This window comes from Pseudochaenichthys georgianus, chromosome 1 (assembly GCF_902827115.2).
Source record: "Pseudochaenichthys georgianus chromosome 1, fPseGeo1.2, whole genome shotgun sequence".
Lineage (NCBI taxonomy): Eukaryota > Metazoa > Chordata > Actinopteri > Perciformes > Channichthyidae > Pseudochaenichthys > Pseudochaenichthys georgianus.
Window position 1 is genome coordinate 14,826,870 of NC_047503.1, and position 12,664 is coordinate 14,839,533.

A 12,664-nucleotide genomic window follows, 5' to 3' on the forward strand; every position below is an offset into this window, starting at 1 on the left:
TGTGTGTGTGTGTGTGTGTGTGTGTGTGTGTGTGTGTGTGTGTGTGTGTGTGTGTGTGTGTGTGTGTGTGTGTGTGTGTGTGTGTGTGTGTGTGTGTGTGTGTGTGTGTGTGTGTGTGTGTGTGTGTGTGTGTGTGTGTGTGTGTGTGTGTGTGTGTGTGTGTGTGTGTGTGTGTGTGTGTGTGTGTGTGTGAAATAACAACAAAAGAAGAGTGCCATTTCCTGTGTTACGTTATGTTTGTGTGTTGCTGCCAAATGAGATTCATTAATGTTTTATGGATGATAATATTGATCCTTTAGGATTTTGTTACAAAGCCTTAATTGCCCGCCTGCATTTGCCCAACAAGGAGGATATACATCAGAAGGAATATGAGACTTCACTTTCAGATGAAATATTGTTAATTTAGGCAATAGTTGGCCTTAATGTCCAGTGTGAAGGATTGTTGGGGATTTATTGGAGGGAATGGAAATAGTATTCGCTTTCATGTTTTCATTAGTGTATCACTTGAAGCTAAGATTCCTCTTCATGGAGTCAGCTATGTTGCACCATCATGTTCCTATAGTAGCTCAGAAAGGACACACCAAACTCTGACTCTAGAAAGGGCCGTTCAGGTAACTGTAGTTCCCCTAGTTATGTAATAGGAGGGGTGGGGGAGCGGTATTCAGACTATTTCCATCTGCAACCTCACCGCTAGATGCCACTAGATCCTATAAACTGTCCATTTAAAAAGAAGAACAATCTGTTTTTGTTGTACATTTTGTTCATTGTTTTTGTCACTCTGTGTGTATTCTGTCATCAAGTTGATGGGATGCTTTGAAAGGTCCATTGAGATACAGTTGATGGCAGGTAGCATGTAGATACATGTGTAAAGCTCTGCTTACTAAGTATATTGCACTGTTTGATATTAGCACACCAAACCAAAGTTGCTCAACGCAGGCTAATAAAAGCTAAGTATGTTTCTCAAAGCCTTGAGAGATTACAAATTAACCAAGTGATTTTACTTGGACTTGCAGTCTTAATTTCTATGGACCTATGTTGTTTTGTGTTCATATAAAACATATCTGTAATTAATTTGTAAAAGTTGTTCTTTTTCATTTTGTTGTAAACTAATTGTAATTTCTTCAGAAATGAATAAAATCTTAATAAAAATGTGTGTTGCCATATAAGTGTTCAAAGGGGGAAAGGCCACGTGTTCTTTGGTTTATTTTTGACACAATAACCTGGATTATTATTTGATTTTATCAGTGTTGTTCTTATTTTGATAATGCTGACAAATAAGAGTTAGATACAAAATCATTATTGAAGTCCGTTTGTTAAATGAAACCATTACACATACTTATATATATATATAAATATTAATAGCTTACACACACATATATATATATATATATATATGTAAGTTATTAATATTTATATAATTAATCCATACTGTATTTACTTTGAAACGTAAACTTTATTATGTAAAGTTATGAAGTTTAGTTTTAGACATCAAATAATAATCAGTGAAATGGCACTAAAAAGTTATAAATGCATGCTTCCTATATTTGTCCATATAAGATTATTTATTAAATGTATTTATTTATTTATTGCCAGTAAAAGCATTACAGTTTATTTGCATGGACTGTGTCAATGAATAAATATTGCTCTACGTGCTCTCGAGTGCATACAAAATTAGTTAAAACAATGATCATCATATAGGTTATTTTATATTTCATATGAAAACACTACATTTAGTTTGGAAATCTTTAGTAACAATAAGAATTGGCTTTGTGTATGTATCACACTGAAGCTATATGCAATCTGCTTTCTCTTTTACGGCCATCAACATTAGAATAGTCAAGCTGATCTTTAATAATTAATTAATGTATTATTAAGCATGGTCTTCTTTGATCAATAAAGACATATTATTATTATATTTAGCACATGAAAAAAATGACTGTAAAATAAACTAAAGGTCCAGTCAGAGGTGGGAGAAGTACTCAGATCTTGTAAAAGTAGAAGTATTATATGTTTTTATTATAATTATTGATGCATTAAAGTGTTATCAAAGTTGTTAAAGGTGCAGCTAGTTTTAATATGTATACATATAAAGACATGGCATTGTACAATACAAATTAAAAGACAAGAAATAAACAAGAAAGTAGAAAATATACGTTGAATATACAAATGAACAATAACAAGATATAAAGCAAGGCATTATATATAAGTAGGCCTATGTGACAGGTGGAATATTAAATATTAAACTGAATATATAAATGTACAGTGAAGAGAGAAGCTATGGAGCAGAGAGTTCTCTGCCAGCCAGAGGTGATTTATTGTACAGTGTTATTGCAGTGGGCACTGGGCAGGAATGTTTCCCTGTATCTATTGTGACAGCGGAGCTGCAGCAGTCTGTTGGAGAAGGAGCTCCGCTGTCTGTCCAGCTGCAGGTGGAGAGGATGGGTGGTTATCCATGATGGACAACAGACTGTATATATACTGCATGGTAGCTTGTGAATTTACTCCAGGTGTAACTAAAGTCTGATTTAAGTGTTGATTATATTTCACATCATTAACCCACATAGGAGTACAAAGTAGCATAAAATGGAAATACTCAAGTAAAGTACAAGTATCTTAAAATTGTACTTAAGTACAGTAGCCTACTTGAGTAAATGTGATTAGTTACTTATCACCTCCGTGGCTAGACGCTCAGTTTGAAACGAGGAGCCTGACTTCAGCGTTAGTGTACAGGTTGCTAGGCAACACTGGAGACTACCAGAAGTCTTCTTGCAGGTCAAGCTAGGCTAACGCCGACTGTTGTCGGGTTGTATTTGCTGCCTACCTGCACAACAATAACTCAGCACCAACATGCCGTTCAGTGCCGACTCAATGAAACCTCCGATGCATGACCAAATTACGGAGATGCAGCGTAAAATACAACTTCTGGGTAAGTTTGTTTGTTCTTAGCGTCGACTTCTGTTCAAGCTAAGGCAGGTGCTAGGTAGCTAACGTTAGCTTCCGTTTATGGTTGTGACTAGCCACTGTAAAAACATACACTAATACCAGATAAACAGCAATTAGCTGTGTAATTTGTGAATAATTACACGAGTTCTCCATATGTATCGTGTGTATTAGTGTCATTATTATGTATGTCCACCAGAGGGCGACAGAACTGCGTACTATGAGAGCTCTCAGTCCACTATCAAGAAGAACCGAGAAACCATCCGCCAGCTGAGGCAGGACAACAAGAGGCTATGCAGGAAAATGGCAGAAGTAAACGCTGTAAGTCCTTTAAAAATAGAAAGGGAACTTTCCCAGCTCTTTTGCTTATTTTCTTTCATCAATATTATAGTCAAATGAGCAGTAAAACCCCATTACTGACTTTCTTGCCAATAACACTCTTGTACCCCTTGGTGTCTTGCTCCCAGGGGGATGCAACTATCATCAAAGTGGCCTTTCAGAACAGAGGGTTGGAGAAGGATGCCTACCGCAACATGTCAGGGAAGGTGAGAGGAAGAAGCATTATTTATTACTAAAAAACGCAAATATGTTGTTGGACTATTTGCACTATAAGTTTTACCACAGATAAAAGGACAGTTCCCCCAACATCTGTATGTATGTCCGGGACTTTTCTCAATGAATATAGCTTGTACAGTACCTGCTTACCAAGTGGACTTAATGATCCAAGCCTTATGTAATTTAAGCAAACTCAATGTTTTAGTCATGGTCATGGTAGCTTGCTGAAAAATGTCTTATTCCATTATAGCTTTACCACACTCTCCCTGCCAATACTCTTTTCTCAGGCAGCCCTGACCACGCTCGACCAGAGAGTGCTGTCCAAGACGAAGCGTCTCAACGCCCTTAAACACACCACCCAGACCTTCCAGTGCCGCCTGGATGAGCTGAAGAAGGAATACCAGAGGAGTAAACCAGAGGGCAGCAGTGGAGCAGTGTCTGCCGACGCTAGAGCTCGGAAAAAAGAGGAAGATGCCATGGTGGATACCTCTCAAGCTCATGCAGAAATGTTTGAAAAAGAAAATCTGTTATGCTAATGTTCACTCTTAAATGGGCCCTATTGTGCTTTTTGGGGGTTCCCCTTTCCTGTAGTCTGTTATATAGGTTATTGTGCCTGTAAACGGTCTGCTCATTTTAAAATCCTAAAGTTAGCTTCAAAAGGAGTTTGCCTGAAACGCCTCCATTGGACTCCTTTATTTATTTCTTTAACATAATGACATCACTATGTAACCCTCGCTCTTCTATTGGCTATTCTACGTGATAGGCTAATGGGCCGGACATCTTTAAGCGGTTGACCAAATACAACAGGTGCTGTTCTGGGCTCTGGTTTCAGACAGAGGGTGAAAAGAGGAGCTGCAGCACAGGCAGTATAAGAACAGATTAAGACCTTTTTGAACCTTCAAGCATGGAGACATGTCACAGGAGAGGCACACAAAATACAAATATAATATAAACCAGAAAATGAGGGCCCCTTTAATGAAATATAAGACAGAATAGTACACGCTCAGTAAACAATGTGTGTGTGTGTGTGTGTGTGTGTGTGTGTGTGTGTGTGTGTGTGTGTGTGTGTGTGTGTGTGTGTGTGTGTGTGTGTGTGTGTGTGTGTGTGTGTGTGTGTGTGTGTGTGTGTGTGTGTGTGTGTGTGTGTGTGTGTGTGTGTGTGTGTGTGTGTGTGTGTGTGTGTGTGTGTGTGTGTGTGTGTGTGTTCAGAAACTGCGGGCGCTGGAGAACAGTCTGGAAAAGACTCAGTTTAAGTGCAAGGAGGCCGAGAACATCATGATTAACTATCAGAAGCTCAAAAGTCACCTGCAGGTGAGTCACACACTGTTAACATATAGTTTGGTTTTCATCTTAACTTGCAGGGGTATGCAGCTTAAGTTAAGTTGCCCAAGAAAACGTATGTAAGTAGTAAGTAGAAATATTGTAACTGTGCCTTCCTCATTAGCAGACACCCCTATGAGAGCGTTAGTACTGTGTTTGTGATAAATAAACACTGAGTGAGACTTTCACAGTGTTCATATTCACCACAACATCCACAGTGTATCACATACTGTAGAGCTGCCACTCCATATAAAGGGCAGCTGGGGTGGTTTGGAGGAAATCATTTGGCAAACCTGTTAACCCCTCTTGTGGTTTAGCTGGTGAGCAGCTGATCTACCACAACATCCAGTCAGAACAACAACAAACACACTCAACAAGCTATTGCCAGTTATCCATGTGAACCCTGAGACCCCCACATAGACACGTTTAAGTGTCCTTTGGGTGAGCTTGCAGGTCAACAGTATGTGCTATACAAAATAGTGTTCATCCTTTGAAACTGTGAATCTGAATATTATTGTTAAGATGCAGGTTGGCACTGTGTGTCAAGTTTTCCTAGGAATAAATCAGAAATAAAAAGTTTTTTGATCAGGCACCAATTCAAAAAGAAAGTCTAGAGTGTAAAAAAGGGCTTATAACCGTATGATTATGTCTCATAAGCTGTTGCCGCATTTGTTGTCTTGAGACCCTTTGATAAACAGATTCGGTGCCAAATGTAATTATTTTGAGTACCCAAAATGTATAGAAATGGGCAAAAATCCCGTAACAATAAATTGTGTACGATGTCAGCTCTTTGCTGTTCAAAGCTCAGCTTATTGTCCAGGGTGATTTTGAGATACTTAAATCACTCCACCCTCTTATCACTTTCCTTATTAATGCAGGTGTTGATTAAAAGGTTATTTTGTTCCAACCTAAAGATTAGCCAGTAAATCATTCCTCCAGTGGTTGTAAACAGTCCTCTCGTCCCCACCACCTCTATTTCCTGTCCGGTCTTTTTTTTATCTCTCACTCTTCCACTTCAGGATGAGAGTCTGACGTTCCAGGGCCAGCTGGACAGTCTGGAGGCAGAGATCCTGAAGCACAGAGAGGAGCTTCACGACATGCAGATCATGAACAACAACGCTCAGCTCTCCAAGGAAGCTGCTAAGGTTCCTGTAACCCTCCTCTGCTCCTATGAGTTTGCAGCGTGCTAGTAAAGGCGTAACAAAAATGATTCACTCATAATTACTGACACTAATATAATAAGTTATATGAGTCACAAGTGAAGCGGATACAAAACATTTTTCAGTGTTTTGTCATTTTCATCTTGATGCATTTACAAGTACAGATACATGAGCCTACCTCATCGCTATGCGGTGTGCGAACAGCATTTTTCTTTCAACTTTCTTTAAATCTCTTCTTCCCTTTGCTCTGCCTTGCAGGCTGACTTGCAGCAGCTGGAGGAATGTCTCTACAAGGAGCGCAAGGAGAGAGAGCGTATTATAGCAAGCTACAGGAAGAAGGTGGAGGAGCGCAAGGCCCAGGCTGAAAAAACCGATAGAAGGGTGAGGAAAATGCGGAGGTGTATATTGTACACTTTATCGTAGTGAATGGTTCTCTTCTCTGATCACCATCAGAAATGCAAAACAAACATATTTATCATGCATTTTCATCTGCTTTTAGCACTGTTCAATCAGACTGATGGTCACTCATAATGCTTTGTCACAATTCTACATTACAAAGCATTTTATTATAACTTTTTAGCACATAAATCATAAAGCGTCATAATCAAAATGATGTAGTGTTATTAAAAGAAAAGTGAAATGGGAGTAATCAAATGCGAAAACAATGACTAGCACTCCCATAGTTATGCCATTGTCCTATTCAGCAGCTAGGGAACACGTGCACACACTGCAGATGTGCAGATGTAGTTCATGTGAAAGTCCGTCCATGCTCCGACGTGTCTTTCATTGTAAAATGTAATCATTCATTTCAAACGCAGTTAATCCCGAAATCGACCGAAATATCCACTTTGACGGCATGGCTTTTTGCTTTGGAGCTGAACACTGAAAATGAAACTTTATAAAAACTGCCACTCCAAATCCTGAATCTTATGCAGGAAAGATTATCCAAAGTAAGACTATCATTTTTTTGCATTGTTTTTTTATGTTGTTTATTATTATTGGATCACAACAAAATAAAAACAAACAAATAAAATGTTCTGTTTTATTACCTTATACTTTAGCCGCTACAATACCCAGTTATTATCTTGCAACAGTGATTTTAAAGTATTACAATTATGAGAACTATATCAAAAAGTCAGTGACTAGGAATGATGAAGTATTTATGAACATTAATTCATTTCTAAATAATTATTTCCACAGTTCTGTGAGCAGAAAATAATGCATTTTAAATATGCTTACAATTAATTAAAGCTATGGACGTCATTGAAAAGGCTACAAAATATATATTTTCAGTCAAAGTGAGACATTCTTTATAATGAAATACGTTTTCTAAACTGCGGCACCTGTAGGCTCAGAGAACAGCGATGCAGCCCGACGAGCTGAGCAGCGAGGCTCAGCGCAGCAGCCCCAGGATAGCAGGCGAACAGGAGAAGGTCATCTCCACTTTTGAGGAGGCATTCCGACGCATCAAGGAGGCCACGGGAGTCACAGACATACAGGTGTGGAAGAGAGAAAGAGAAGGATAGCCTGTGAACTGTGTACTGTATTAATATTGTAAAAAACATTTTATTTCATGTGTGTGTAGGAGATAGTGGAGCGCTTCATCTCACAGAAGGAGACACACCAGCATCTGGAGAAGCTGAAAGGAGAGAACGAGACGGTGCTGCAGCAGCTGAAGGAGCAGAAGGAGCTCCTGGACCAACAGTTCCAGGACAGGAAATACTCGGGAGAGGCTGAACTCTCGAGGTGAGACACTCAAACAGAAGTGGAACAAAAGCCTGCATGCAGCTGTAGTGTTTGTTCTCAAGCTCTTTCTCTGTGTGTGTGTGTGTGTGTGTGTGTGTGTGTGTGTGTGTGTGTGTGTGTGTGTGTGTGTGTGTGTGTGTGTGTGTTGTGTGTGTGTGTGTGTGTGTGTGTGTGTGTGTGTGTGTGTGTGTGTGTGTGTGTGTGTGTGTGTGTGTGTGTGTGTGTGTGTGTGTGTGTGTGTGTGTGTGTGTGTGTGTGTGTGTGTGTGTGTGTGTGTGTTTTCTTAGTGACAGACAGTCGCTGGAGGAGTGTGAGCTGCAGCTGCAGGCTCAGCAGCAGAGGTGTGATGCAGATAAGGAGCGTCTGGAGTGGCTGGTGAAAGCCCTCAGTACTGTGCAAGCCGGAGTGGAGCACCTCGCAGACAAACTTCAACACATCACGCTGGTAAATACCACCTCAGGCGTCAGGGCTGTAGGTCTATGTTTTTGCCACTTATTTTTGTTTCTTGTTATTTTTAAAGGAATTGCATTTGTATGCAATATACGGTCCTCTTCATATATGTTTGCTCACACAGAAGCTACATTGTGAGAAAAAGGTAGCAGTACAAGGCCAATTAAAACAAACAAGGAACTACAACAAAAGTGGGAAACAACTAGGGAATCTAGTTTTGAATTAATACATGTTTTACTCTCTTTATTCAATTACAAAATACAGTGGGGCAAAAAAGTATTTAGTCAGCCACCAATTGTGCAAGTTCTCCCACTTAAAAAGATGAGAGAGGCCTGTCATTTTCATCCTAGGTATACCTCAACTATGAGAGACAAAATTTGAAGAAAAAAAATCCAGAAAATCACATTGTCTGATTTTTAAATAATTTATTTGCAGATTATGGTGGAAAATAAGTATTTGGTCAATAACAAAAGTTCATCTCAATACTTTGTTATATACCCTTTGTTGGCAATGACAGAGGTCAAACGTTTTCTGTAAGTCTTCACAAGGTTTTAACACACTGTTGCTGGTATTTTGGCCCATTCCTCCATGCAGATCTCCTCTAGAGCAGTGATGTTTTAGGGCTGTCGCTGGACAACACGGACTTTCAACTCCCTCCAAAGATTGTCTATGGGGTTGAGATCTGGAGACTGGCTAGGCCACTCCAGGACCTTGAAATGCTTCTTACGAAGCCACTCCTTCATTGCCCGGGCGGTGTGTTTGGGATCATTGTCATGCTGAAAGACCCAGCCACGTTTCTTCTTCAATGCCCTTGCTGATGGAAGGAGGTTGTCACTCAAAATCTCACGATACATGGCCCCATTCATTCTTTCCTTTACACGGATCAGTCGTCCTGGTCCCTTTGCAGAAAAACAGCCCCAAAGCATGATGTTTCCACCCCCATGTTTCACAGTAGGTATGGTGTTCTTTGGATGCAACTCAGCATTCTTTCTCCTCCAAACACGTCTAGTTGAGTTTTTACCAAAAAGTTCTATTTTGGTTTCATCTGACCATATGACATTCTCCCAATCCTCTTCTGGATCATCTAAATGCTCTCTAGCAAACTTCAGACAGGCCTGCCCTGGACATGTACTGGCTTAAGCAGGGGGACACGTCTGGCACTGCAGGATTTGAGTCCCTGGCGGCGTAGTGTGTTACTGATGGTAGCCTTTGTTACTTTGGTCCCAGCTCTCTGCAGGTCATTGACTCGGTCCCCCCGTGTGGTTCTGGGATTTTTGCTCACCGTTCTTGTGATCATTTTGACCCCACGGGGTGAGATCTTGCGTGGAGCCCCAGATCGAGGGAGATTATCAGTGGTCTTGTATGTCTTCCATGTTCTAATAATTGCTCCCACAGTTGATTTCTTCACACCAAGCTGCTTACCTATTGCAGAGTCACTCTTCCCAGCCTGGTGCAGGTCTACAATTTTGTTTCTGGTGTCCTTTGACAGCTCTTTGGTCTTGGCCATAGTGGAGTTTGGAGTGTGACTGTTTGAGGTTGTGGACAGGTGTCTTTTATACTGATAACGAGTTCAAAGAGCTGCCATTAATACAGTTAACAAGTGGAGGACAGAGGAGGCTCTTAAAGAAGAAGTTACAGGTCTGTGAGAGCCAGAAACCTTGTTTGTTTGTAGGTGACCAAATACTTATTTTACAGAGGAATTTACCAATTAATTCATAAAAAATCCTACAATGTGATTTCCTGGATTCTTTCCCCCCATTCTGTCTCTCATAGTTGAAGTGTACCTAGGATGAAAATTACAGGCCTCTCTCATCTTTTTAAGTGGGAGAACTTGCACAATTGGTGGCTGACTAAATACTTTTTTGCCCCACTGTATGTCTATAGGGTTATTTTATAATCTGTCTTTTCCTTACTATTTGTCCATTTACGTATTCCCTACCAACGCATCCATCTTTGGTTCTTATTCCATTTCTCTCAAAAGGTGTGTTGACAATCATAAGTATGTGTGTCCACCGTTCTTCCGTTTCTCTCAGAGAGAGGACACGGTGGCTGAAGTGTCTCCAGACTCAGATGAGTTTGTGCTAGTGCTGATGACCCAGTGTGAGCTGAAGCTGAAGTTGCTGCACGAGGAGCTTCGAGGAAAGGATGTGTCTGCTATCATGAAGGAGATGGAGGAAGAGGAAGTGAGTCGACGCCACAATCATATACACTCATTCAAGACTATTTTAAATACAGGCACTGTTTTTGCTTTCCCTGATGTAAATGAATACATATCAATCTTTTTAATTGGTTCACAAAAATTCACCGGAATAAAAAAAAAATCTGATGTTGGCATGGAGGTGTTGCTGACGCACACAGTGCACAGTGCTACACATGAACGCAGCATGGCTGAGCATGTTAGCATGGAAGCTGCTGTGCGTGCATAGCTTATCTGAATGGAAAAGCAGCCGTTTGAGCCACCTGAAGTGTTTGTTCCAGATTACCAACGCTCGATGGCACTTTCTCTGTTTGAGAACATATGATATCAGAGTGTACCAGTCTGTAGGCCATTTGCTAATGACATTGACTGTTTTACCCTCAGATCCATTTTGAGAGGCCATAATCTTTGTAATTGACATAACTGTGAGCTGATATCTTCCAGTCTAGTTTTGTTTGATTCAAAGCCACCGTTAGAAACTAGTTGGCTGTCCCGGTCAAGAGGTTGCACCTCTACCATAACAAAGTACATTTTCCCTTCTGGAAACCTACTGTACTGCTCATCATATCAGTTACATGGCATAGACATGACTCTAAAACTCCTCCACTTATCCTACACCAAACTACGTTAACAATACAAGGCATATATAAAGGACCAGTATAATAATGTACAAACTAAAAGTTAGTGGTTTGTTATATACATCTGAAGAAAGAAAACTCTCCTACAACTTCAAACTGGCTCTTTTAATGTTTTTTTCAAAAAGATGGAATAGGACATTTTCGATACATGTGAAATTATGTTTATATGACAAGACTTTTAAAAAGAGAGTCTCATGTGAAAAACTAGAATGGCACCTGGAGAGCGCAGACCTCAGCTGTGGTGCATTCACATGCTGCTCGGACGGTCCCACTTCCAAAGTTGGCACCAACAGAGATGCTTCAAAGAAGTGTTTGATTTGATTTACATTCAACTGCCATGTTTCTGCCTGACATGACATCCTCTCAACATGTCATGTACCAAAATGTTTCCAGACTTTTGGATGTTAAAATATTGAGGGGGCATTTACAAGATTTTAGATCACCTCCAAAATGTTATGGGTTCCTCCTTGGCCAACTCTACAACCTTCCTACATATCATGAGAATCAGACCTGTAGTTTCTATATGAACTGCTGACAGACAAACAACCCAGCTGAAGACATAACGTCTTCGACAGAGTTCATAAACCTCACGTTGAATGAATATTCATTTCCGTTTTTTTGGATTTCACATTTCATTCTGCATTTGTCATAAAAAGACCAACGTAAAGTCAGATTATTTGAGAAACTTTGAGGAGTCATGTTCAAATAAAACGTACATCTTTAACATCATTTTTGCTATTTTTCTGAGCAGTTCTATGTCAGGATTGAGGGAAAGCTGCCAGAGTACAACACCCGCGTCAAGCTGCCTGAGGACCAGAGGCTGGACTTCTTCAATGACGGTGAGTTGGAAGCCACACACACAGGCAGAACAATTCCAGCACACAATCTAAACTCCCCATGTTTGCGTCTCAGAGGACGACAGTGAAGAGGACGAGGCTGACGTCATGTCTCGCGAGGTATTGAAGCGCCAGTCTCAGATGATCATTGAGTCCAAGTCCAAGAAGAAGCCCTGGAAGAAGAAGGGCAAATTCTGATAGCTTCAGTGTCAGGACTCAGCTTTCAAATCGCTATATTAATGTTTCACCGCTCAAGTGAAAATTATTATGTGTTGCTACAAATCTTTGACAAATACAAATGAGATTATATATTTTTAGAAATGAATTATTAGCCCAATTAAAAGCACTACGATGATTTTCGTTTAAATATATGTTAGTACCTTTGAAATGTGTTGTGTAAGTGTGTGTTTTGACAACAGTAAGGTTCTCTGTTGTTACACAAACGATTGGTCCTTTGCTTCTATTCCCAGTGCAGTCCACACTCTATGGTAACCTAATAAAGAAAATACAAATATTTCTTTTACTTTTTTTCATTTTGTTTTCATCGTGAACGTGATAGGGTTGCACCTTTCAGAAATGATACAGGTTCCTGAAAGCCAACACCTTTGACAAATCCAGCCTTTATTTAACAAGTGAATCACGTCGACACTAGAGACGCATTTGCTTTGTCCCAGCATACATGTGAGCGTCAACACCTGAACTATCTCTGCTATGCATTGCTCAGCATGTCAGAAATGGGTGTGCCTCTTTGCTCAAATACTTTGTGGTTGCTGTTAGGTGGATTGTTTTGTTTTCTTATAATTAGCAAAACAAAACATCAGT

The 12,664-nt window shown here is 40.1% G+C and overlaps 1 protein-coding gene across 1 annotated transcript; it reads left to right on the forward strand.

Moving 5' to 3' along the window:
* Nucleotides 1-2,745: 2,745 nt before the first annotated feature.
* Nucleotides 2,746-12,358, forward strand: odad3 (outer dynein arm docking complex subunit 3). Its single transcript, XM_034093545.1, has 13 exons — nucleotides 2,746-2,926; nucleotides 3,140-3,261; nucleotides 3,408-3,485; nucleotides 3,783-3,974; nucleotides 4,705-4,806; nucleotides 5,835-5,960; nucleotides 6,234-6,356; nucleotides 7,325-7,474; nucleotides 7,561-7,721; nucleotides 8,009-8,165; nucleotides 10,205-10,354; nucleotides 11,758-11,845; nucleotides 11,919-12,358. The coding sequence occupies exons 1-13, from the start codon at nucleotides 2,848-2,850 to the stop codon at nucleotides 12,038-12,040; spliced, it is 1,650 nt and encodes a 549-aa protein (XP_033949436.1). The 5' UTR covers nucleotides 2,746-2,847; the 3' UTR covers nucleotides 12,041-12,358.
* The last annotated feature ends 306 nt before the right edge of the window (nucleotides 12,359-12,664 follow it).

Excerpts from the sequence above, each read along its gene's own strand:
- odad3 (XM_034093545.1), top strand. The coding sequence starts at position 2,848 with ATGCCGTTCAGTGCCGACTCAATGAAACCTCCGATGCATGACCAAATT. Across the intron at positions 3,262-3,407 it reads AAATGGCAGAAGTAAACGCT|GGGGATGCAACTATCATCAA; the intron begins GTAAGTCCTTTA and ends TCTTGCTCCCAG. Across the intron at positions 6,357-7,324 it reads CTGAAAAAACCGATAGAAGG|GCTCAGAGAACAGCGATGCA; the intron begins GTGAGGAAAATG and ends CGGCACCTGTAG.